At 39.7% G+C, this 27,755-nt stretch overlaps 1 protein-coding gene across 1 annotated transcript; it reads right to left on the bottom strand.

Annotated features, from left to right (window-relative positions):
- Positions 1-7,486: 7,486 nt before the first annotated feature.
- LOC115662215 (adenylate-forming reductase 03009-like) lies at positions 7,487-9,780 on the bottom strand. The gene is made up of 3 exons (XM_056319773.1): positions 8,650-9,780; positions 8,335-8,565; positions 7,487-8,123 (listed from the first exon to the last, which is right to left on the bottom strand). Exons 1-3 carry the CDS (start codon positions 9,467-9,469, stop codon positions 7,579-7,581), a joined length of 1,596 nt encoding a protein of 531 aa, XP_056175748.1. The 5' UTR covers positions 9,470-9,780; the 3' UTR covers positions 7,487-7,578.
- Positions 9,781-27,755: the final 17,975 nt, after the last annotated feature.

Consider the following 27,755-nt stretch of genomic DNA (forward strand, 5'->3'; position numbering starts at 1 on the left):
TGCTAGTACCAAACTTAGGAGTCAAACAATTGAAAAAGGGTTGTAGATTAAACATCAATTTGATTCCTAATTTCTCTTTCTATGATGATAATGAGCAGTTGGCGGTCGGATTTACTCCAAAGATTTGTCTGGATAGCCTTAATTTTCCCCCAGATAGTAGGATGTTAAATCCATTATATTCTAATCCATCTGGAAACTTAGAAATCTGATTTCTTTTCCCCAGTAACCAAAGGAAGACGGCATCTGCCCGATAGAAGTTTCTACAAGACGAAGTCAACCTAGATTTTATTCCAATTTAACTTCCCCAAATTTTCAGCAACAAATATACAAAAGACATAACATAATTTATAAACTTCCCGATGTCTATCATAGTTTGGATAGGTAGTAGTATAAAAATAGTGAGTTTTTCCAAGTCAAATGATGATAAAAATGCATTCGGACAATTGCGTCTAACAAAGGGTTACTTGCACATTTCCGGATTAACGAAGCTTGATGCTAACTTACACCCTATTTGTCTTGATCAAATTTACTATATTTGATGTTTTCTCATATTTTGCCGTATTGGACATGATGAAAGGTAATTGTGTCTAATTTTCTCATTAAATCTGTCAGCCGTTTCTTTAAACTTGGTATACTAAAATTTGCTCATATACATCTTCATCTATCATGAACTTGTACAACGATTATTAGGATAATATTAAGATTAGGCCAACACAATTAGGCATTAAGTATCTACGATTGTGGACGATTAGGCAATTATAATAGCAACAAATAAAGTGACGTTCAATAATGGATAATTAATCTTGGACCTTTGTATTTGAATACAAGTTCGTTGAAGCACACAACAATTTCCGCATACGAATTGGAGTATTTGTTGTCAAACAGGAAAGTCCAACATGAGCTTTGATTTTGGACTTTGATTCGGTCAACATGTCAGAGAAAGAATAAGAAGAAATAAATCTAAGGTACGGTTCCCTGCATAAGTCGGTTTGGGTTATTTGTGATTTCTATCTTTATATATTCTTGGACTTTCTCTGGCGAGCCCGCATGGGTGTGCCGTTGTTGATAAATACTTGCAGAAAGTGAAGGAAGCGCCGCGGTTGACGTGAAGAGTCTTGAAGCGCCGTTTCTAACGAGTGCTTGGCGTGGGTCTTTCTTCATGAATTATGTTGAATTTATGTCTCGAGTTTGAATCGTTTACGGAACGTGACTCGCTTGAATAAATTTCATATTTATCGTGAAGATATATATATTTTCTTTTGGAGAAAATATTCAAAATTGCCTATAAAAGAATTCCTTCTGATGGCACGTAAAGTGAAGGACGTCTTCAACAGAGAAGGAAAACTGGTGGGCCCTGGTCAAAGTTATTCTTTGTTGACTCTTGGAATTAAATAATAAAATAAAAGAGAAAGAAGGGGTACACATATAAAAGGCATATTATCTTCTGCGAGGGTTTCAAGCCGCACACGCACAGAGCCGCACTAGCCGCGAACGCCCACGAAGTTCTCAGAGAAGAAGCGCCGCACGAGAACAAGAGAAAAGAACGTACAGTCGTTCTTGGTTTCGATCGTACGAGAGCGTTTTGCTTTGGGCTTCAACACGCGGAGATTTGTGCAGTGAGTTTATTTTATCCAATTAAGTTGTTTATTCGTAAACACTTTGGGTTTGGGCTTAAATCTAGGTGTGGGAAACACTCGAGCGTTTTGAGCGAATTGTAACTCTGATTCTCTGATTATAGTGGATTATTTGTTACTGGCTCTCCTCGTGGATATAGGTACCGATATTCGGACCGAACCACGTAAATCTCTGGTGTCCTTTATCGTTCCTCGTTTATTTCTCTGGTATTTTCGCATTGACTTAATTTGCAAGATCCTGTCGTTTCCGCGTTATATTTCCAACAATTGGTATCAGAGCTTGAGGGTTGGATTTTCTGGATTGTGATTTGGGGCTTCTGCTTGTCTGATTATTATATGGAAATTCTGCTATTGCAATTATGTCTGGAGCGAAAGTTGAGATTGAGAAATTTAACGGGAGGAACAATTTTGGGTTATGGAGCGTCAAGATGCGTGCGCTATTGACAACCCAAGGTTTGGCCAAAGCATTAGATGGCGAAGATGGATTACCCATTATAATGAAAGCAGCTGATAAAGCAGACCTAATGGAGAGAGCAAAGAGTATAATCCTGCTGAATTTATCGGATGAAGTGTTAATAGAGGTGGTTGAGGAGAAGGATGCCGCAGCATTGTGGGCAAAATTACAGGCACTCTATGTAACGAAGGGTTTGAACAATCGCTTGTACATGTTGAAGAGGATGTTTCAATTTCGATATACTGAAGGTACGTCGATCAGATCCCACCTAGATGAATTTAATAAACTCATGATGGATTTGAAGAACGTCGGTAAGATACTTGATGATGAGGAACAGGGCATGATGTTATTGGCTTCTTTACCTGAATCATGGGAGCACTTTACTGATTCACTACTACAGGGGCGTACTACTATTACCTCGGAAGAGGTAAAGTCCGCATTGTTTTCTAAAGAGTGGCAGAGGAAGTTGCGAGATGACAGTCTAGCGCAGGATGTAGCGCGAGGACTAGTGATTCGAGGTAGAGAACAACATCGAGGGTCTAGTAGCAGCAGAGGTAAAAGCAGGTCAAAGTCACGCAATCGAAAGTCTAAGGGACGCGTGAAGTGCTTTGAGTGTCACGAGGAGGGGCACATCATGAGAGATTGTCCGAAGCGGAGAAATAGAGGTGACAAGCAGAATGCCACAAGCAGTGTGGAAAACGTTGCTGAGGAGAGCACTAGTGATGCAGAGGCCGTCTTGTGTGTGACTACTGGTTCGTTAGGAGACGAATGGGTGCTAGATTCGGGGTGTTCTTATCATATGACGCCTCATAGGAACTGGTTTACTACTTACCAGACTGCAGATGGTGGTAGAGTTCTGATGGGGAATAATGCAACCTGCAATGTTGTGGGGATAGGAACAGTTCGGATTCAGATGCACGATGGGGTGGTGCGCACACTGACAGACGTGAGGCATGTACCAGAGCTCAAGAAGAACCTTATTTCTTTGGGGACACTCGATGATATCGGGTGTAAGTACACCGCTGAAGGTGGAGTGCTGAAGGTCTCTCGAGGTGCCATGACAGTGATGAAGGGGAAGAAAGTGAGTTCTCTCTATCATCTACTAGGAGAGACCGTGACCGGAGCTGCTGCAGTTTCATCAGGTGAGTCAGATTCTGACTTGACTCAGTTATGGCATATGCGTTTGGGGCACATGAGTGAGGCAGGTATGACGATGCTGAGTGATAGGGGGTTGTTGAAGGGTCGAGAAGACGGGGAAGCTGGACTTATGTGAGCATTGCATCTTTGGGAAGCGGCGTCGGATTAAGTTTACAACAATTGTTCATTCGACCAAGCGACCGGTTGAGTACATTCATTCGGAGCGTGCGGGGCCCGTCTCCGGTTCCTTCAAAAGGAGGTGCCCGATATATGTTGACATTTATCGACGACTACTCTAGAAAGGTATGGGTTTACTTTCTGAAGCACAAATCTGATGTGTTTGATCGGTTCAAGAAGTTTAAGGCATTGATTGAGAAGCAGTCAGATAAACAGATCAAGTGCCTGAGAACCGATAACGGCATGGAGTTCGTGGTAAAGATTTTACCGAGTTCGCGAGAAAGAAGGGATTGTGAGACACCGCACAGTGCCCGGACACCACACAGAATGGCGTTGCGAACGGAAGAACGAGAACTTTCTTTGGAGCGAGCTCTGAGCATGCTTTCGCATGCGAGAAATAGGCAAGGAATTTTGGGCCGAAGCGGTGAACATGGCATGTTACTTGGTTAATCGATCTCCATCATCTCGCTATAGAGTGGAAGACTCCGAGGAAGTATGGTCGGGAAACCCGTTGATTACTACGGATTACGAGTATTCGGATGTCCTGCGTATGCTCATGCAAGTGATGGTAAGCTTGAGCCGAGGGCGAAGAAGTGCATATTTCTGGGTTATGCACATGGGGTGAAAGGCTACCGGTTGTGGTGCACTAATCCCAGATCACCCGATTTTCTAATCAGTAAAGACGTAATCTTCGACGAGACTGCAGTGCTTCAAAGGAGGGGTCTTGAGACACAACCAGCAGAGCGACGGATCGTGGTGTCGGTAGTGAGGTGGAGATTCGGTGGAGACTCCGGAGACCTCGAAGGTAACGAAGGTGAGATTGCAGATGAGGCTACGTTCCCGAAGTCGGTGATAATGAACAACCAATGAGCCACAAAGACACTATAGCCGCGGGTAGACAGAGAAGGCAAATTAAACCACCGGTACGTTATGGTTATACAGATATTGCTTATGCATTGACTGTAGGTGACGAGGTGGAGACAGATGAGCCTTCGTCTTACTCTGAGGCGATGGCTAGTTCTGAGTCATCGCAGTGGCTAGGGGCTATGAGTGAAGAGATGGAATCACTTTATCAGAATCAGACATGGGAGTTGGTCAAAGTACCTAAGAGCCAGAAGATTGTCGGTAGCAAGTGGGTCTTTAAACGGAAGGAGGGCATTCCCGGTGTCGAGGCAGCGAGATATAAGGCGAGACTTGTGGCGAAGGGGTATACACAGCGGGAGGGCATTGACTACAACGAGGTGTTCTCTCCTGTGGTAAGACATACTTCTATTCGTGTTTTACTTGCCTTAGTTGCTGCACAAGATCTCGAGCTGGAGCAGCTAGATGTGAAAACAGCGTTTCTTCATGGTGAGTTGGAGGAGCGGATTTACATGAGGCAGCCAGAGGGATTTGCTATTCAGGGTAAGGAAGATCATGTATGTTTATTGAAGAAATCTTTATATGGGTACAAACGTCTCCTAAACAAAGTGGTATAAGCGTTTCGATTCTTTTATGGCTAGTCAAAACTATTCTAAAAGTCATATGAATAGCTGTGTTTACTATAAGAGATTGGAGGATGGGTCTTTGATATATCTGTTACTATATGTTGATGATATGTTGATAGCAGCTAAGAGCATGTCTGATATTGTTATGCTGAAGAGGCAATTGAGTGCTGAATTTGAGATGAAAGATTTAGGTGCTGCAAAGAAAATATTGGGTATGGAGATTTTGCGTGACAGGACTGTAGGAATTTTACGTCTTTCTCAGAAGAAATATATTGAGAAGATTGTTGCACGATTTAATACAGTCAGCGAAATCTGTAAGTACACCTTTGGCGATGCACTTTAAACTTTCAGATAAGTTATCACGGCAGACTGAGAAGGAGGAGGAGCATATGTCCCGTGTTCCTTATTCTAGTGCAGTGGGTAGTATTATGTATGCTATGGTATGCACTAGGCCTGATATTTCACAAGCAGTGAGCGTTGTTAGTCGTTATATGAAGCGTCCTGGTAAAGCTCATTGGGAAGCTGTGAAGTGGATCCTCAGATATTTGAAGGGGACAGCAGACGTTGGAATTGTGTACCAAAGGGACAATAATGGCAGTGAGGCCACTGGTTATGTGGATTCGGATCACGCAGGTGACTTGGATGAACGAAGGTCTTTAGCAGGGTACGTATTTACGCTAGCAGGTGGTGCAATTAGTTGGAAGGCATCCTTACAGGATCACGTTGCCTTGTCTTCGACTGAGGCAGAGTACATGGCACTGACCTTTATAGCGAAAGAGGCGATATGGCTAAAAGGTTTACTCTCGGACTTTGGGTTAGATCAGAATAGTGTTGATTTATACTGTGATAACCAAGGTGCGATATATCTGGCATATAATCCGGTTTATCACGAGCGAACGAAGCATATCGACATTAGGTACCACTTCATCCGAGATGTCTTAGCGAAGGGCGTGCTTGTTGTTAACAAGATTGCGACAGCAGAGAATCCAGCGGACATGATGACTAAGCCTGTTCCTTTGGCGAAGCTCAAGCTCTGCTTGAGCACAATTGGCGTCTGTGGAGAGTGAGCGCCCGTCGGGGCGTTGGGAGAGCTAGCATGGATGATGAGTACTATAACTTGGCTACAAACGTCGAGCCAAGGTGGAGAATTGTTGAATTTATGTCTCGAGTTTGAATCGTTTACGGAACGTGACTCGCTTGAATAAATTTCATATTTATCGTGAAGATATATGTATTTTCTTTTGGAGAAAATATTCAAAATTGCCTATAAAAGAATTCCTTCTGATGGCACGTAAAGTGAAGGACGTCTTCAACAGAGAAGGAAAACTGGTGGGCCCTGGTCAAAGTTATTCTTTGTTGACTCTTGGAATTAAATAATAAAATAAAAGAGAAAGAAGGGGCACACATATAAAAGGCATGTTATCTTCTGCGAGGGTTTCAAGCCGCACACGCACAGAGCCGCACTAGCCGCGAACGCCCACGAAGTTCTCAGAGAAGAAGCGCCGCACGAGAACAAGAGAAAAGAACGTACAGTCGTTCTTGGTTTCGATCGTACGAGAGCGTTTTGCTTTGGGCTTCAACACGCGGAGATTTGTGCAGTGAGTTTATTTTATCCAATTAAGTTGTTTATTCGTAAACACTTTGGGTTTGGGCTTAAATCTAGGTGTGGGAAACACTCGAGCGTTTTGAGCGAATTGTAACTCTGATTCTCCGATTATAGTGGATTATTTGTTGCTGGCTCTCCCCGTGGATGTAGGTACCGATATTCGGACCGAACCACGTAAATCTCTGGTGTCCTTTATCGTTCCTCGTTTATTTCTCTGGTATTTTCGCATTGACTTAATTTGCAAGATCCTGTCGTTTCCGCGTTATATTTCCAACAAATTACATCCATGAAGTTAATGTGTTGAAGCCGAGAAATTCTTGTGATACGAATTTATGTATAATTTCTTCGTGGGATTGAGAGATTACTTCGCGAGGAATTATGAGTCGAAACACTACGTGAGTTATTTGGTGTAATTGGGGCTTAGAAAACACTGAAAGTATTTGAGTAACTCGAGTGTGGTTGTAATCTCGGTGATCTATAGTGGAATTCGTTGCTGCTCTTACCGTGGACATAAGTTATTACAGCCGAACTACGTAAATCTGGTGTTCGATTTGTTTTCTTGTTCTATCAATTTACAGTCCGATCGCTTGCTTCCGCAGCAAAGTCAATGAATCTACCAGCATAATTAATGGTTAAGTATCACGACTGTGCATAGTTAAACAGTTCAGCTCCACAGAATTGGCTTAATGGTTAAGTAGCAGATGAATGTGTCTATTATTCGTGTTATGTCTCGTTGTGATAATTGAGAACACTACATTAGAGAGACAATCCAAACAAGTAAATCATCAAACCACTAGTATTAAGAGGTTAACATTTAATAATATCTCTAACAATAAAGGTAACTATTTTCATGACCATGTCCAAGCAAATGTGATATCCAATTATCACTTGCATTTCACGTAAGTTCTTGAACATACATAGCAAGTCTTAATTTATAGAACCTTATATCTATCAAGGAGAAACATACCACCAAACAAAGGTGTGTGCTTCTTTTCAATTCCACCATTAGTTTATAATGCAATCCAAACATAGATAATATGTGAAGGACGCATATTAGGCGTATTATATGCATGATTGATCTACTCAAGAATCCCAAATGGGACCAAAAGCGGCGATCCCTTTGTTCTTGCACGCATTCACCACGTCTCTACTTCCCTCGGGGTTGCTCGTGACGATCACCACCTCAGCACCCCACTTCTTCGCCATGTCCACGCTCATCTCCGCCACGTTTGGCCGCCCGTGCACCGCCGTGTCGTGCACGATCACCTTGTCTCTCGGGTGGCAGCTAACCATCTCCTTGATCTCCTTGCCGAAGTTTTGCTCCATGTTCTTGGCCACCCATAACACGCATACACTTGCTTTGCATGGTTGGAGGAGAAATGATAGGAAGACGCAAATGCCGGAGCCGGTGGCAACCAGCAGGACCCGGTCGTACATGTTGACAAGGTAGGGTAAGCCTGCGAAGTGGACCTGGCGGACCCAGAGGTGGGTTGGAGGGTTGGCGACGAGGGACTTTGTGAAGTCGCCGACAGCTCCGGCAAGCATCATGTGCTCATCCTTGCCGTCGGAGATGATGCCGAAGGCATGCCACTCGGATAGCGGGGATGGGCTGATCCGGCCCAAGATGCCTGTGGTTGGAAAAGTACGCTTATATGTTTGGCACATTCAAACTCCAAATATAAAATTTTGGTTAAAAAGAAATCCATATATAAATTCTCAATCTAAGAAAACTATAGATAGATTCGAGTTACCATAGAAAAATATGTGTGATTGACTTACCAAAAGAAATTTTACGATTGAGATCTTGAAGTTTAAAAAAATTTTCAAATAATTATATACCTGCTTTGACTCCCCCGTGGAACTTGATTATGGAGGCATGCCCCGAAGGAGAAGACACCTTCACCAGCACTCTCCTCACCGTCACCCACGGTATTATTATTAGAACCGTAATCCCCACCGTGAACCAAGACTCTTGTTGCCTCACTAACCTCAATCCCAGCTCGTCACTCTTGTAACTCTTCGTCCTTGGGTCGTACGCGACGGTGAGGACAACGAACCCCCAGAGAAGGCCGAGGGCTGACCACCCTGCGAAGCGGTGTGTCCGCTCGAACACGTTGTGGTGCAGGTGGCGGACGAGCGGGAACGCTGCCAGCGAAGAGAGGGCGATGAGCACGAGGATCACCAATGCGACCCCGACGATCTCGGGCGACGTGCTGTCCCGGTCTTTTAGGGTTAGGACTAGGGCGTAGACCAGCCATGCAAGGGACGAGACACCGCACCCGCTGTGGATCCCGCCGAGGCTCTGCAGGAGGGAGGTCGTGGCCGTCTTGGCGAAGAGCGGGATCCATGAGTGGCCAAGTAGCTCCACGGCGAGCCAGAAGGCAATGCGCAAGAAGGCCTCACTCCGGCACAGGGTGAGCGCGAAGATGTTGGCTATGGAGAAGAGGGCGGCGCGGTTCCTTGCATAAGGGAAGTGTCCAGTCGCCGCGAGGACGAGGGCGACAACATTTAGTGTCAAGGAAACGACGAACAGCCGCTTGTACACCGTGAACAGCCCTTGGTCAAGGAGGATGACCGACAGCCTTGACAACTCTTGGCCTCGGGCGGGCTTCGAAGGAGGCGGGTCGATTTTTGAGGCCACTTCAGCTTGTTTTCTCTCGGAGTGTTTTTCAGGCTCGATGAAAGTGCCTTCCTCGAGCATCTCCAAAACAACTTCATTGGGTTCATCGTCATCGTCGTCATCGAGGTCAAGGTCACAAAAGTGGCTACTCACTTTGCTCGTCGATCGCTGAATCAGCGACGACGGAGCAACCCTAGACGAGCTTCCACGAGGCCATGGAAGCCAAGATCTTTTGCTTCCGTAGTTGGTCATCTCGGGAGCTCTCTGAGGTGTGGTAATGGCAAATGGATCTGCATGAGGCTTGATCTCAAATGCCACGCCTCTACAACTCAAAAACCTCACTGGGCTTTCCATGAGGACTATGCTTGCTTTGTGCACTATGCTTTGTGGGTGCGTTCGTGAGGAATCGGGTAGAGTTTATATAGAGGGTTGGTGGTTGGTGTACGAGCAAATGCCATGTGCGAATAATGCCAATGAAGGATGAGCGTGCGTGGTTAGTCATTGAGAGAGTTCACTGTGATTAGCATTCGTTTTCAATTTGAATTGGTCAAGCATTATTTGGCCAAACCAATCACAGGCGATGTTGCTCTTGAAAGTCGAAGTTCGATAGATCTAGTAAAAATTACTGCGATAACGGTCGTTGGTGCGTCATAGAAGTAGGTTGGCGTATGCGGAACTAGTTATGAACGTATGTACTCGAGACCGTGTCAAGTGGCCTTGCTTGCGTGCCAAATTGGATCAATAATTTATCCATGAATCTTTCTGTAATTTTCAGCAAAAAAAAAAAAAAAAACATTCCAAATGTTGAGCTTGACAAAGAATTTGGTTATCTCCAATTCCATTTGGAGAAATATTACTAGTCTTACGTTGTGATAGACTTTAACTTGTTTGAATAATCTGTCTTTGAGTATCTTGTTAGAGAAGGATGTGTCTCGAGTGGACCCCTTTAAGTGATTGTATTTTGACTTTTGAGCAATAGAGATGAAGTATGTCGTCGGCCAAAGAAAAAATTACATGATCGAGCTGAATTCCCAATATTACAGAAGTTCAAAAGAGAAATTAATCGGAAGACACCTTTTCATCGGTGTTATCCAATGCCAAATATTCATCAGAGAACAAATCAGGTATTTTAAAATTTGATTTTAATCATTCAATGCAGGATTCTAACATATTATTGATTATTTTGTCCACTTTGATCGAAACGAACTTATATTCCGAAAAGGTGGTAACACGCTTGAGTTATGGTTTAGTCATTCGGCAAGACACTTATTGAATTATTATTTGCTTTAATTCGTCTCATACTAAGCATGATACTTTTGTCTTTTGGAATACAAGTAGGCATTTTCTCAAGAGATCACCATCCTAGTAGTGCTTTCACCTAAGCGCACTTAAAATTGAAGTTTCGATATAAAAGCAAGTTGTTACCGAATGGCATCTTTTACGAGACATTCTCAATTTATATATCTTACACAAAAACACTCTCCCTTGTGGTGTTCAGATCAGTTGATGCTTGTCTCCTTCACCATCCATGAAGCCCTGGAGGAGCCTCCTGGTCAGCTTGCCTTCATGACGACTTCGTTCCCTCGTCAAATTAGGTTGTTATAGTCCCATTGATTTTCGTGGAGACCGTACTTGAACCACACACCTACTAGAGGGTGTTCTACTGTGATTACCATATGATGACACCATGGCCTACTACTCATGGTTTTATCTAATTTGGCTCACCTCGGACTGACGCTCATGGTTTTGTTTTTGATATGCAATTAGGTAGGTTTCAAAAGATCGCTCACTCTAATAGTGTTCTCATAAAACATGCATAACAATAGGGTTTCAATATTAAATTAAGTGATCACACTTAAAGGTGAATTTTTTCTATGTATTGACAAATTGTAGGTAACAATCCCTGCATCAAGAGAATATATCCTCCCCAAATAAAGTGAATAATTGGGCACATATGACTAATTTATGAGTTATGAAGCGGCTAGTCCCCATATCCAGTCGAATCAGAAAATTTCTATGTTTTGAACCAGAACATTGACAAGACTTCGGTTGAGGAATGAGAACTTCTCAAAATCCAAATAATTAAGAGGACGAGATTGGTTTTTCTTATCTCTGAAACGACTTTGATGAAGACGCTGAATTTCCAATGTAGAAACTAAAAAAACTCATGCGGAAAAAAGATGAAGATAAAAGCTTGTTCGATTTTGTCGCTCAGTCCAAAATATGTTGAGTCCAAAGTGGATTGTAGAATTGTAGAAGCTACAAAAAATAAAAGGAAAATAGAAATCACAAGTGTCATAACTTTCGTACAATGGTCACTTCGGTGTGATAACTTTTCAATCAATTACATCAGTATCCGAAAATTCCGACATGGTGTCAAAATTCACGGCACCTGTGGTGAATATTCTTTTAAAAGTTATAGCACTCAAATGATCGTTTAAAAAGTTATGGCATCAAAGTGAATGTATTTTAAAAGTTGTGGTACTTGTGGTGTCTTTCCCTAAAGATAAAAGGAGAAATTTTTAACCTACTTCAAATCTCCCCAGGAAAATGGCATTGACTTGTTCACGAAAAGGGTAGCCACAAAATTGGGAAAAAAAAGTCAGGTAAGAACTAAGGAAAAAAAACTCAGTCAAAATAGAGCCTTTTAGCTTTGTAACTTCTGGATCAGACTCTCTTCACTATTAGATTCCCATTCCTCTCTTCAAAGTTTGGTCACTATCTTCACCATTGAAGTTTGGTCACTTCAAGTTGCCCTAAAGGCCAATCAGGTTGTTGGAAAATTCCGACATGGTATCCAAATTCACAGCACTTGTGATAAGTGTTCTTTTGTAAATTACAACACTCAAGTGATCATTCTTTAAGAGTTTTGATACTTAAGTGAACGTTTTTTTTTTTATGTTATGATGCTTGTAATGCCTTTTCTTTGATAATAAAAGTACAAATTTAACCTACTTCGAACCTCCCTCAAGGGAATGGCATTGACGAGTTCACGGGAAGGGTGGCCACAAAATTGGAAAACAAAATAGGGTAAAGAAAAACCAAGTCTTTCTAGCTTTGCCACTTCTGGATCAGTCTCTGGTCAACAATACATTCCATAACCTCTTGGAGAAGCAAAAAGCTGACGAGGTCAAAGGCGATTGAAACTTGAGGATTTCCTGCATTCATCTAAAGCAAACGTGCACGAACATCGAACTATTGTAATAGTTGGGTCCCCAGATAAAATTAGAAATGATCAATGTTGGAAGTTGAGGTGTCATGGTATTAATTTACTGTGCCTTATTAACTAGGTAGTCTACAGCGATAAAAACTGTACATTATTCATTATATTGTAAAGTTGCCGAAACTCATTAATATCGAATCAACGGAATGTCCATTCGAACTAGGAGGGCTTATCCTAAAATTATGCAAAAGAGAATAAAATAGTTTCATTTCAGGGTTCTAGGGTTCATTTGCGGGGACAAACAATGTGTATCTACACATAAGAATTGACATTAGCTCCATATTATTCTAATTGTAGAAGGAAATAAGTTAGTTAGGATATAAAATTACTCTATTTTGGGGGTGTAACTTTCAAGGATGCTATCCTTTCACCTAATTCAAACATTCCAATTCAAATTTATTACCAAAATTAGTTAAAGAGTTTATTTTGTATAGACTATCTAAGATGCAATGCGGTACGGAGACACAAAAAATTGACCATTATAAAAATTTCACTATATCGCCTTATTTCAAAATATTAGAATCTTAAATTAATGAAAATAAATTATTATTATAATATGAAAAAAATTTCCATATATATATGAAAAGAGAAAAAAGATTTCAAGATATAATTACTTTTGGCACGATAATTTATAAGATATAAATTGAAAACTTGAAAAATTAAGATACGTGAGAGATAAAATGAAATAGTGAATTTACCCATTCCTCTATATCTATCAATTAAGCAATTGATGATAGTTTGCAAAAGAAAAGAAAATAATGATTTTTCTAAAGTAGGATGTCCTCTTTGTTTTATATAACAATATATATGAAATTGGCCATTGTAAATGGAAGAAAGCACAGTTGTTTATACATATGTAGTCAATCACAATCATTAAAAAATACAAAACTTCTTTCATCCTTGGATAAATCAAACTTTTATTATTTCGATGAATTGAATTCCAATTTTCAGTGACCCTGTATACTATATATGGAGTTAATGTTTCCCCTAAGAATGCACATGTAAATTACTACATTAACATGATCGTAATAAGGAATTTTTTGCTAGAAACATAATAAAGGTCTTGTTAACGAGTGTCCTCGAGATATTAATTAATCCATAAAAATGCATTTCTTTTGTGTTATATATCGCAAATGCTTCAAAAATTGAAATTTTGATTTATGCTTAACAAGTTTATATTCGAGGGATACTCTACAATGATTTCGATAACAAGCCAAAAAGAAATATCTTTGTCTTCCCAATATGGTCGTTGCACATTAGCCATGGGACTCATTTACAACTACAGCTTGATAATGATTGGCGTCTTAGTCTTCCTCTTAATTTTTTTTTCACCCTCCATACGCTACTTTTAATCATTACTCAATCTAAAAATGCAAGTCCATGAAATTATGTTGCTTATCCTGCTTTGATGATCGGCCAAGAATTTGTGATTTCCTTTAAGGTTTTTCCAATGAAAGGGAGAACAACTTTAAGATAAGATATTAGAGATATGAGAAAAGCTTTAAGTTGGTCGCTATTGTATCATTACTAAATGGTTGTGCATCATCCGCTACATCTCTGATCTCTCATTGTGAGGATAAAGTGCGAAAGCACACAACCACAAGCGAAGAACAAAATCATATTGACTTATACGATTTGGCAATTTTTGTTTTAAATCCACAGACGCAGGAAGAATTATTTTACCATAGCGATATATAGGAATTTCAAGACAAAATTCGAAATTCTCTAATACCCAAAGCTCCGATCACAAAGAGAGTATTTCGTATGTCGATTACATAAAGACCCTTTTCCCCGATATCAAAGAGTCGCTCAAGAATATAATCTCATCATCTTAGAGAAGCATTTCTGTTGAGTTTTGAAGGGGGACTATGAAAGATATGTCTTGTGCAATATATCTTTAATCATAGCCTTCACATTCTCTCACTTCTTTGTTCTTTCTATTTTCTTGTTTGATCATTAAATTTTGTGGCTCACCAAGTGATTTTTTGAGCTTTTCGATTGTACTCGTTATTGAAGATAGTGAAACCCCTCTCTCTCCCCATGGTTTTTCCAGTTTTGGGTTTCCATGTATATCTTGTGTCTCGTGTGGTTTGATTTTGCTTTCATCCTTGCTATTTGTGCTTTGATTTGTGCATCTCTTGGTATTGTTCTGCAACAGTTTCCAATGTATTTAGAGAGCAAGAAACCCTAAAACCTTCTACAGACATAATCTCTTTAGTTTAATAAATTAAATTAGTTAGTTCATATGTAGTTGATTCATATGTAATTGCAATCAGATTTAAGGGTTGAAAGCACACTAATTTAGTAAAAATTAAACGTTTTGGGTCCGTTTGTCTCCCGAAATATAAATGATTAAGAAAACAGTTTTCAATTGTTTTGATCTGTAGTAATTAGTCAAGATAAAATGCATTTAGTATCAATAGCAATTTATGCTTGAATATTTTTGTTGATGATAAAGTATTTCTCGTTTATTCACTTTCATAACAAAGCCGCATCTTGTAGGAATCCTTAACACTTCGGTGATCACCTCATGTGCTCGTCAGACAAGTCGTCACACTAGGCGATTGGAGTTAATTTGCATTGCAAATTTTGTCCTTGACATAAGCAACACGCCAACTTCAAATGCATTGATAATTTATTAATAGTTTATCCCATATGTGTCATGTTTATAATTGGGCAGTTTCTTCCTACGCCATGGAAAGCCATCATCTTCACTAACAGCGGTCAAAATGAAATTTCAATAGTTTATTAATAGTTTTCCTTTTTCTTTTTATCTTTGTTTAGAAATATTCTTTTGTTGTAAACAAGGTCTTAAAGATACTTTCTTTTTCTTTTAATCTCCGCTTCAAATTATACCTTTGTTGTTAACAACGTCTTAACAAGCGTCTAAATTAATTACAAAGCTTCCATTAATACTATATATTCACATATTGTAGATCTCAGTCCCAGCATCGAGGCAAATATATTTTGACCAAATAAAGTGAATGAGAAAATGCCTGTACTTTGAACCAGAAGGGTAACAAGACATCGTTAAAAGGAATGAAAAATTTCCCAAATTCAAAGTAATTAAGAGGATGAAATCGGTTTTTTCCCATCTCTAAATCGAGTTTGATGAAGACCTAAAATGTTCCAACATAGGAAAATTACATGCCAAAAAATATGGACAAAAGCTCATTCGATTCTGATATTCAATTCAACATGCGTTGAGTCCAGAATTGATGGTAGAATTGTACCCATTTCAAATTTCTCCAGAGAATGGTATTGACGAGTTCAAGAAAAGAGAAATCAATTAATTTGAAAGATTGAAAAAGACAAAAAGGAAAAAACTCGGTCAAAAACTGACGAGGCCTTCAGTCGATAGGAGGTCAAAAAGGCGATTGAATCTTGTGAATTTCCTCCATTTTTTTAAAACTAATGCACACGAATATGAAATTATATATGTCGTCATTTAGTCTCAGTGAATTTATTAATGGTTTGGCTCCACTTGAATAAAATAGAGGTGATCACCGACCGAAGTTGCGGGGTCATATTAGTTTATAGTACCTTATTAACTAGGTTATATTTTAATATTAGATATATAGGAGAATTTCCAAGCTTATGTAGTCATGGAGTAAAGGTCCATTATTCATTTATTGTGGCCCGAACTCATCAAATGTCGAATCAACATAATATCCCTTCAAACCCGTAGGACTAATCATAAAATTCCCCGAAAGGGAAGAAAATAGTTTCGGGTTTTGAGGGTTATAAACACACTACTGTAGAAAAATAAAATTCTTTTGAGTTCGTTCATCACACTAAAAACAAATGATTAACAAATTTTTCACTTGTTTCGTATCTCTTAACAATTAGTTGAGGGAAATTGCTTTCATTAAAACTAGCAATTTATGCTTGAATATTTCTGTTGAAGATAAAAAAACATTTTCGTTCGTTCGCTTTTATAACTTATGCAAACAATCATTTGGAAGGAATATGTGAAACTTTCAAAGATGCTATCTTTTTACTTAAGTTAAACATTCCAATTCAAACTTATATTAAAAATGAGTAGTTAAAGAGTCTACTTTTTGTAGACTAGCAAAGATGCACTCTGCTACGTGTATGCAAAAAATAGACAGATGTAATATTTTACTAAATCGACTCATTACGATATATTTAATTTATAAATAAGTGAAAAGAATTCTGATTTATATAAACTCGCGAGAGTTTCTTCAATACGACACACCTGTTTAAGTATCAATCTAAATATTAAACACGATTTCATCTAACATTATATATTTTTAGAACAGTTGACAGTGGATTCACAAAATTTCACATGATATCTGAGCAGGATGTACTGAGTTCAAATCATTCCAGGCCTTTTATTTGCCTCCCCAATTACATATTTCTAGCCTACTTGTGTGGGAGGTGTTAGAATATTTGTATATTAAACCACAACTTCATTTATCAGCTTAAACTTTTAAAACAGTTAGCAATAATCCCACAAAATCTCATACACTCATATTTTATTACTTTATTTTCTATTTGTTTTTGTAAGTCGATTGTTATATCCCTAACATTGCTTCTACAATCATCTCATGCATAGTCGATTACCTTGTGAATTCAGACCACTATATAACAACACAACTTGAATTTATTACATCTTTCATCATAATACAGGAAGAGCTCAAATCGAATACATGTGGATGTGGAAATTCATGAATTAGTGAAAAGCGCTGTATAAGGAATTAAACATGAAATCCATTGACCAGTGGCTCGTTGTCAGGCCTAACTTAGCTATTTAATCTCAGCCACTACAAAAGAAATTAAACTTCGAGTTCTGGGCTAGACCGGGCTTGGGCCAAGTGTAGGCTGGCTGGGGCCTTTTTATATACAAAATTCTTGATTACGACGATATGCCATATTCGTCGTAGACTCATTTTTCGACATGTCACAATATTTTTGTACCGAGCCATATATGGTGAGATGTTAAAGTGATGCATGCTTCAACAAAGTCAAACGTTCCTAGGATTGTTGCAAAAGATATAGCCCTTCCACATTTACATTGTATGAACACTCATGTTATATCTTTTGGCACACGAATCTATACTTGCGACAAGAGGTATACAATGAATTGTTGTAGCGTTATGTGGGAACAAGTGCAAGTGGAGGCGTGCGAAGGCGGGATTGATGGACTGGTGCATGAAGTACTGCAACATCTGCTGTGAGCGGTGCGGGTGTGTCCCGTCTGGGACTTACAACAACAAGCACGAGTGCCCCGGCTACCGCGACAAGCGCAGCTCCAAGGGCAAGCCTAAATGCCCTTGAAGTCCCATCTCCAAATCTCATCAATCTAGAGACTCTAAGCTCGAGTTCTAGTTATTGGTTCTGATGCTAAATAAGTGAGTGTAGAATGTGGACTAGTATTTAGTGGCATGTTTTGGATATCTCTGCTTGATTGCGTTTTGATGGTATTTGTAATCTGTCTTGGTGCCTGGTGGTGGTTATCTTGACGAGAACATGTTACGAGAAGTGGGTGTGGCAAGAAATGCTTACACAGTTGCTGCTGTCTTGTGCCCCTTCCCATGAATTGTGTTGTCTATTTTTGGTGTTACTGAAAAGTGAGCCTTATCTCATGTGTCAATTAAGACAAAAAGCATTAGTTCCGAGGATTGGTGACTTGGGCGCAAGAGCCAAGTATCTGGGCACGGCCGCCAGGGACCCTGACATGTGCACTAGGACTTTGGGCCCGACCTCTAGGGATCTGAGCCCCTCCCTTGTGGACCCACCACTGAGGATCCGGGCATGGGCTTGGAGGTTCCGATGCCCAAGTGCTGATGTCCCTGATCAAATCGTCAATGTCATATTTTGGAAAGTGATTTTTGATTTTTTAAAGAGAATCGTTTTTCTAAATTTAAATGTATGTTTTCCATTGACTCATTTTCTTGTGCAATCTAAATCTCGGAAAATGATAAAAGTATTTCTCGACAGAAAACTTTTCGCGAAACAAACGGAGACTAAAAAAAACAATGATTCATAATCAACCAGATGGTTTCGAGATCGCCCAAATGTAAAATGACCTTTATTTGGGCGCTCCCTTTCATTCGAAATCTAACTAGGAAGTTTATAACATAAAAAACCACTTTATTAACACTGTAAACCTATCTAAAAAACAAACACTGTAAACCTATAATCTGGTTTTGTGATCATATTTCATGCCATGGTTGCGCTCTCAAATCTGCAATCTGTCATGAAATAACCTCGATTTTAATAACCATAATAACAAATAGATGTTCAACGTTATTACTACGTCTTGTAAGGATTATGAAGGACCGATTATTCAATTTCAAGTCAACTCCTTGTAGAGACGTAGGCTGGAACCTACAAGCAAAGTATACGCCATATGTACGAGCAATTGAACTTTCTTAAGCCCCATTTTTTTGGGGCAGAACTCATCTTTGTCCGTGTGACCGTCCACTAGATTCGGATCCATCCCACATGCCAAATCATTGGTTTGCACGACCTCCGACACAATTTGTTTTTGTTCTTTTTGGTTAAACCCTAGATATCTGACAAATTCATTGACGTAAAACATAGGCAGGAAAGTATAGTCAGCGGTCAGAAAAATAAGCTGAAAATGTTGGAAGTTGCAGTTGTATTTACGTAACATATGCGGTGCACGTTCCAAACGCAGTTGACTTGCTTGTTGGTAGATTCGTGGACTCTAGGACATCTTGACAATTCATTATTGATCAATCAAGATTTCTCAGGAATATCAACTTCATTCCATTATCTCTTCAATTACGTGGAGGAGTTCTTCCTAGGGCCAGATCTAAAGGTTTTTACGTTTAGCATGCCCATGCAAGGACTTGCTTGTATGCATAACTAGCCTACACCAATAGCTTACAAAAGAGCATTGAATCCAATCTGACTACTCGTGAATTGCAACGGCGGTAACGTATTTGTAGACACATCAAGTCGGACTCAAAAGCATTTTTTTCTTGACAAAACGATATGTTAGGAACATTAAATTGACAATTCAGTAGATCCAATAACTATACAACTTAGTGGTTGTCACACTATTTAGTTTAACGGTTCTAGTGGGAAAAGTTTAGACGCTTGCGAGCACTGTCGGACCAACTATCTCATTAAGCGCACACCAACCAAAATTCTCAATGGTAAAATACCTTATGAAACTTTGTTTGACATGACGCCCTTTTATAACCATCTGCTTATTTTGTAATGTTTGTGTTTTGGGCGCACTGTCGATGTCGAGCACAACTTTGGTAAGTGCACTTCACCGAGAATATTCATTGGCTATCCTTTTCGTCACAAGGGTTACAAGTTTTTTAATCTTGAAACTCAAACAATTTATGTTAGCTGTAGCGTCACTCTTCGAGAAAGTGTTTTTCCAGTGCAACATGATAGTTTCTCCTGTTTTGCCTATTCCTATCCCAGACGTTATTGTGCCAAATCAACCTACCTTTCTGTACCAACACCAGATGTGCATGATTCTTCACCAGTCATAGACTCGAGCTTGGCCACCGATGCTCCAGTTAACGTTCCACCAAATCACACATTGTGTCATTTTGAAAGAGGTACGCACCCTCGTACACGGTACCAAGATTATGTTTGCTCTCAAAACCGATTTTAATCACCTTTCGCAATCCAGCGGTATCTCTTTTCCTTTAGAACAGTGCATAATTTCTCATCTTCCTATTGTTCCTTTCTTTGTGCCTTCTCTTCTACTGTTGAGCCTAGTAAATTTCAGCCGAGCTGTACTGTTTCCTGAGTGGCGAGAAGCTATGGAAACAGAATTTGCGTGCATTGAAAAGGACAATAAAACATAGTCGCTTGTGACAATAACTCTTGACAAGAAATCCATCGATTGTAAATGGGTACAAAAAAATTAAGAGGATATCACATGGTACAATTGAGCGATATAAAGCCCGATTGGTTGCTAAAGGATATACACAAGTTGAAAAGGTTGTTACTGCAATAATTTTCCTCATCGCAAAATCGGTAATCGTCCGTGTTTTTTAGCTGTTGCTGTGGCCCAACAGGAAGAATTATCTCAACTGGATGTGCAGAATGCGTTTATGTTGATGATACGATTATGAGAGGAAATGAGCCACGGTTGAATATGCAGATGAGACAATACTTGTCGTAACGGTTAGGGTTCTCTAAAATATGTTCCAGGCATCAAATGGCTCGGTCCTCCTGCAGCATTCACCTTACACAGCGAAAATATGTTTGACCTTTAGAAAGATCCTGGACTTATTGGTGCACGCATTGTTGATACTCCTATGAAGCATAATCTCAATTTGACAGATTCATTAAAGTATTGGAAGATCCATCTATTTATCATCGTTCGGTAGGAACTCAAGGAACATGATTGGATATCACCTTCACGATTAATATTTTGAGACATCCCTTTCGACTCCTGGGTACGGCATTTTTCTCGGCTCAAAAACAGTTTCATGGAAGAGCAAAAAGCAGACCGCGGTTTTTTATCTCTCTCTTCAACATAAGCCAAATATCTTGGATTGACCACTGCAGCCCATGAAATCATTTGGTTATGCTTTCTGCCATCTCTGCATATTCACCACTATCTACTACCCTGCTCTGCTGTGACAACGAAGCTGCTCGAAATATTGCCACTAATCCAGTTTTTTACAATCGCACTAAGCACATCGAAATAGATTATCGTATTTTTTGGGAAGAATTACAAGCTGGCATTGTACAACCGTTTGCCATAACTATTAGTTTTCTCTCTCTCCGGTCAACTGGGGAGTCAAAAACCTTCACATGCCAGCTTGAGGCGAGTAATGGAAGATATTCCATAATCATAATCAAATGTTCTATACTTACATATTTGTGAATATCTTTGTATCCTTTGGCGCTAAGTAATTGCTTATCAATGGGTGCTTGTGATAGGAAGGGCGATGTAACTATCTCCCCCCAGGTAACAACTTTACTACCTTTTGTTTGGGGCTACTGTTAAGGTTTGCTTTATCTCAAGACCCTTCTATTCTTATTTTGATTGAGCATAAAATAAAAGAGGGAAATGCGGAATTTGTCATCAATAGTAAGTTTCGAGGCTGGAAATTTATCCATAACAACTAGAACAGCAGTCTGGGTAAATATGGGTATTATGGAAACCATCTATTTTAAACTTGACTATGATGGAAGGTTCGGCTCAAGTCATTCACTGCCTTGTTGAAAAACCAGGAGATGACTCATTTCTCCTATCTGCAGTTTATGGAGGCAATTCTGAAACTGAAAGGAGATCCCTATGGCATAATGTTAATACATTCTCCACTGGTAATACAGGAAATATGCCTTGGTTACTTATAGGTGATTTCAATGAAACGAGAGATACAATTGAACGCATCGGATCTAATACCCGATGGACTTCTGGAATGGATGAGCTAAACACAATGATTGAGGAGCTGGCGCTGATTGAGCCTAATTCCACAGGCCCATTTTTCACATGGACAAATAAAAGGTCCAATGATGATCTTAGAGCAAGCAAGATTGACAGGGTCTTCATTAATGCAAATTGGCAGAACAAGTACTCTCATTATTCGGTAGAATTTTTACTGCCGGGTGTTTCAGATCACTCTCCATGCCTAGTGCGTCTTAACACCACTGATAGGAGAAGGAAGCCCTCTTTTAAATTCTTCAATTTCTGGACTAAAAGTCCTGATTTTCTACCGATTGTCTACGCTGGCTGGCAACTGGATTTTAGACGATCCAAAATGTTTATTCTGGTGAACAAGCTCAAAGCATTGAAACAAAAACTCAATCACTTGAATAAATCTCAATTTGGTGACCTATGCCGTAAGGTCAAAGATGCTAGAGCGAACCTACAGCGAATACAACGAGATCTTGCATTGGACCCGTACAACATAAACACCCGGGATGAAGAAAAGGCACAATTGGAGCAACTACTGACCCATAGCAAACATGAAGAAGTCCTCCTAAAGCAAAAATCTAGAAATCTATGGTTGAAGGAGGGGGACAACAACAGCAGGATCTTCTTTGCCTCCATGATGCGTAGAAGTGCTCAGAACAGAATTAACCAGCTCTCACTCGATGATGGCACTGTTATAACAGATGAGGGAGTTCTTAGGGATGCAATTGTATCTTATTATCATCGCGTACTTGGTAGCTCCAGGCACACTCATTTCCTTTACGAACGGTTTGCTTCCATATTCCCTGAAGATGTCAATACCACCATCATTTTACCAGACTTCCAACGTACCGCGATCATTAAAGTGTTCAAAGGCCTAAATAATTTCAAAGCCCCGGGTCCAGATGGATACAACAGTTTATTCTTTAAAAAAGCCTGGCCCATCATAGGGCGTGATATAGAGGATGCTAGCATGGACTTCTTCTCCTCTAGAAGACTGCTGAAAGCTATCAATTCTACTCTGTTATCCCTTGTGCCGAAGGTACAAAATCCATCCTGCCTCACGGATTTCAGGCCCATCTCATGCTGCAATGTTCTATATAAGATCATATCGAAACTACTTGCGGAAAGACTCAGCTATTTCCTCCCTTCGGTTGTTGGCCTCAACCAAACCGCTTTTATCTCGGGTAGACAGATATCAGAGAATATTCTGCTTTGCCAGGACCTTCTTCATAACTACCATAAGGGCGATAAAGGTAAACGCGTGGCAATAAAAATTGACCTTATGAAAGCTTTTGATATGGTAAAATGGGAAGCAGTTCTTGGTGTTCTTAGGGCTATCAATATACCTCAGCATTTGTTTGATCCGATAGCTCAATGCATAACTACACCGAGGTTTTCGATAAACCTCAACGGCGAACAAGTTGGCTACTTTGCTGGTACCAATGGACTAAGACAAGGTGACCCACTCTCTTCTTATCTGTTTGTCTTGGTTATGGAAATCCTCAACAGGATCATAATTGAGAAAGTTGCAGCATCCTCCTTCAAATATCATTGGCGCTGCAAAACGGAAAAAATCACTCACTTATGCTTCGTAGATGATCTGTTTCTTTTTTCTCACGGGGATGTAAATTCAGTCATTTGCCTTGTTGATGTACTTGATGAATTTACAGCTCTCTCAGGACTGCACTTCAATCCAGATAAATGCCAAATCTTTTTCTCTGGGTTGTCCGAGGAAGAAAAGGGAATTATATTGGATCACACACCTTTCCCCACAGGTAACCTCCCTATTAGATACCTTGGTGTTCCGCTTATTACAAGAAGACTCACACACACTGATTGTAAGAGTCGACGATAAAATCTTCAAAAAATAGAAGGTGGGGCATGCAACATATTAGCTACATTTGGTCGTCTCCGAGTTGACGAAATCGGTACTTATTTCCATCTGTACCTTTTGGATGCAAATGTTTTTACTTCCAAAGCAAACTATATATGAAATTGAAAAGAAGATTAGACATTTTTTGTGGGTTGGAAATACAGAAGGCCACGGATCACACAAAGTTTCTTGGGAAGTTGTTTGTTCGCCAAAAAAGGAAGGAGGTCTAGGGTTGCCTCATCTAAAATTATGGAACAAAGTTTTGCTTGGCCGTATGCTTTGGAACCTCATAAATTGTTCGTCATCTTCCTTGTGGAGTAAATGGGTCCATAGTACCAAGTGTAGAGGCAATTCGATTATGCAGCTTGAAATAAAGGGCTCTATGGCATGGAGTTGGTGTTGTATTCTTCAACTAAGACCGGCTTTAGCTTCAATCATATCTAGACCAAGATATTGTTGCCAAGAGGTATACGATGAAACCAGAAATGTGAGACCGGCTGTGGAATGGTCCCAATTGATCTGGAAAGGAGGTATTAGCAAGCATAACTTCATCGGCTGGCTAGTTTGTAGAGATAGACTACAAACAGCAGAAATCATATCACGTTGAAAGCCTGAAGTAGATATTCATTGCAATTTTTGTATGTCTGGTCTGGAAAGCAGAGACCATCTATTCTTCCAGTGCACTTGGACCGGAAGCATTTGGCGCACTATTCTTGCACAATACGGAATTTGATGCTCTGTAGAAGGATGGAATGATGAACTTAAATGGATGATCAATGCTACAAAAGGTAAGGACTTGGCGACGAGACTTCTGAAGGTATCTTTCCTAGCGATCATATACTGCATTTGGATGGAGTGTAATCGTAGACTCTTCCAACAAAAGTCAAATGACGCCTTTATCATTTTGGCTAAAGTTCGCAAACTTGTTAGAGGGCAAGCTTCGCACTATAAATCTTTTAGACCGTCCCGAACAAATGAAACTTTGGCTACTATATGGAGACTCCCCCACTCCATTTTTTTGTAATCTTAGTTCTATTTGTAATGCTGGGGAATGCCCCTAAGCTTCTGTATGTCATCTTATACATACTACTTACATTTACACCAAAAAAAAAAAACAACTTTACTACTTCTGAAAATTATTACACTTGCGATTCAACGCATCGAAGTTGCAAATAGTCCTTATGATTGGCTACTGAAATAAGCAGAGTAGCTGTACTAACATGTGATAGGATTCCATTTTAGGGCTTTACCCATTTGATAAAAGGGTGCCATTTCTCGCTAAAACTGTATTGGGAAAGTGAGGTTGCTCTATGAGATAACCTAAAGGCTCAAGTTCAACCCTACGCAGACTTTCCCCCATTGAAAATTTCTAGTATTGCCTGACATCAAAGACATGAACATGCTAGTCTTCTTCTTGTTCTGCTGCCTCTCTTCAAAGTCCGTTTTGTCGAGCCGTGGTCACTATGATGCAATCTTCAACTTCGGCGACTCTCATAGTGACACTGGAAACTTACTCCTTTCCGGGGCACTCGCATTTCCGGTCATAAAAAATCTCCCTTACGGTGAGACATTCTTCCACCATGCGACCGGTCGATGCTCAGACGGACGTCTCATTATCGATTTCATAGGTATTGTATACTTTCTTCCTAATATCTTCTCTACATTTTAATGCTACTAATACTAATAAAGTAATTTCAATCTCACGATGAACGCAAAATATGAGAATGCAGCTGAAGCATTTGGACTGCCATATCTTCCACCATATCTGGCAGTAGCCAAAGGTCCACCTGTCCGTATCCGTAAGGGAGTGAACTTCGCAGTTGCTGGTGCCACAGCGATCAACTCGTCTTTCTTCTCTGCTCAGAATATTGTGTTGTGGACCAATGGCTCGTTGAATGCTCAGCTTGGCCGGTTCAAGAATTTGAAGTCGTCTCTCTGCACCACCAAACATGGTAAATCTCAACCTTTTATTGTTGAAGGAAAAGGGTAGAGGCATTACTGATTCCTTGATTTTTAAGATCGATCTTAATTTTTTTTCATGTTTTTTAATATTTTACTCCACATCATCATTTTTGGTCTGGTCAATGTCGAGTGGCGGTCGACTTCAGCAATTCTACACATAGTTAGGAGATAGCTATGAAAAGTGTGTACACACTTGTCTATAAATAAACCTATCTATAGAGTTCAAATTTTACACTTATAGAGATGTAAATGGGATATTTACCAAAAGGTTATAAACCTATTGCACTTGTACCAATTCAGTCCTAAACCTTTTAATTTAGCCAAAATTTTTTCGGTTGGTTAATTTACCCAATTTAGTCTTAATCTTTTTGACAATTTGTTAATATAGTCTATCCAGCTAATTTTGGTTAGGAATTGCTGATATGGACACTAGTCGTCTTATATGACACGTCCGGGTTGACATGGACAATTTTTGCATCTTTTAAATATTATTTCTGATTTTTTTTCTTTTTTCATTTTTCTTTTCTTTCTTTTGATGTTTTAAATGAGGCCTACGACCCTTATTGACCATAGGTGTGGGTGTCGCAAACCTCGCCAACCACTGAGTGAGGGTTCACAGACCCTCGTCGGCCACTAGGCGAGGGCTCATGGCCCCTCACCTAGATCTGGCGAGGGTCGGCGAGGGCATCCCAGCCCTTGCTTATTGCTAGCCACCATTATCGAGGCCGTGGACCGGTGAAGGGAAATTAGAGAAAATAAAAACGAAAATGGGAAAAAAAGAAACAAAGAAAAAAAGAAAAATTTTAGAAAATTATTAAAAATTATAAAAAATTTCCATGTGAATGACATTTTTGCCACGTAGAGAAGAATGAGAGAATGGGAATTAGCGTTTTGGAAATTTGGAAAAATAAGAATTAAAAAAAAATTGGTCCGGCAGGTAGTCCAAGTGGGTGGGTCCACACTTAGAACCAGATCGATATTCACCAGTTCTAAATTTTAGAAACCGGGAATTTCTCAAAACTAGCCGGTTCGATTTGGTTCTTTTGTTCACCCTTAATAGTACGGCTGGCATCCACGTCAGCAATTTTCCGGCCAAAATTAGCCAGAAGAACAACATTTGCAAATCATCAAAAGGTTTAGGCTAAATTGGCTCAAATTGAAAGGTTTAAGACTGAATTGACACAAATACAATAGATTTAGAACTTATTTTTGTAATTTTCCCCAAATGTAAATCAATGACAGACCAAATGAGGGGCTAGCAATGGCTGTCACCCCTTTCTGCTGCTTGATGCTTGGCATAACTTTGATGAAACATGTGCTATAATTTATCAAATCACATAAAAATTTACTTTATCTTGTCTCCTTGAGCTGTGCTATAAGTTTTTAGTTTTTTGGGTGCAGAATGCGATGAGTACTTTAAGAAGTCTCTGTTTCTGGTGGGGGAGATAGGTGAAAATGACTACAACCTTCCCTTTCTCTTTGGTCGAACCATTGAACAGCTACGTCCTTTGGTACCACAAATTGTTGGAGCAATCACTCGAGCCATCAGTGTATGTCGCACAAACTTCGATTTTTCACATATATTCCATACGAAAGCAATCAGAATTATGTTTATCAATAGAGGAATGACACTTATTTGGGCTTCTTTTGTCATCACCATATCAGGCACGCATTTTGACATAAAGATCTAAGGAGAATGTTTTCATTGGCCTGAGCTTAACACTAAGTTCACGTGATAGATCTGAGGACTGCTTTGAATCATTACATTTTGTCTATGAGCACATATTGGTTAAACGCTTTTTGTAGTCATGAGCTTAACATTCAATTCTTGCAATTAAATCAAGAGTCACTTTGTGAGCAAGTTAAATAAGAAATTAAAAGAAAATGCCTTTATCACTCTGCTATTTGGAAAAACTTCTTCTTTCAATAGCTGTACAAAATGTAAACCCTGAAAGTAATGATCAAGAGGAAGCTAAGATGTCACAAAGAAACAAGCCCAATTCCAAAAAAAAGCACAAACTTTAGGTTTTGTCCCAAATCTGGCCCGAACTTTATTTTGTCTAAAAAAAAATCACCAACTTTCAACCGTGTCCCAAATCTGGCCCCCGTTAACTCTCCATCCACTCTCACCGTTAGTCATCCGACGTGGCTTTTCCATGTCAGCAATAATATCCACGTCAGCAATTAAGGC

The sequence above is a fragment of the Syzygium oleosum genome, unplaced genomic scaffold (assembly GCF_021117445.2).
Source record: "Syzygium oleosum isolate NSW1041296 unplaced genomic scaffold, Sole_v2.1 Sole_v2.18, whole genome shotgun sequence".
NCBI classification, from domain to species: domain Eukaryota; kingdom Viridiplantae; phylum Streptophyta; class Magnoliopsida; order Myrtales; family Myrtaceae; genus Syzygium; species Syzygium oleosum.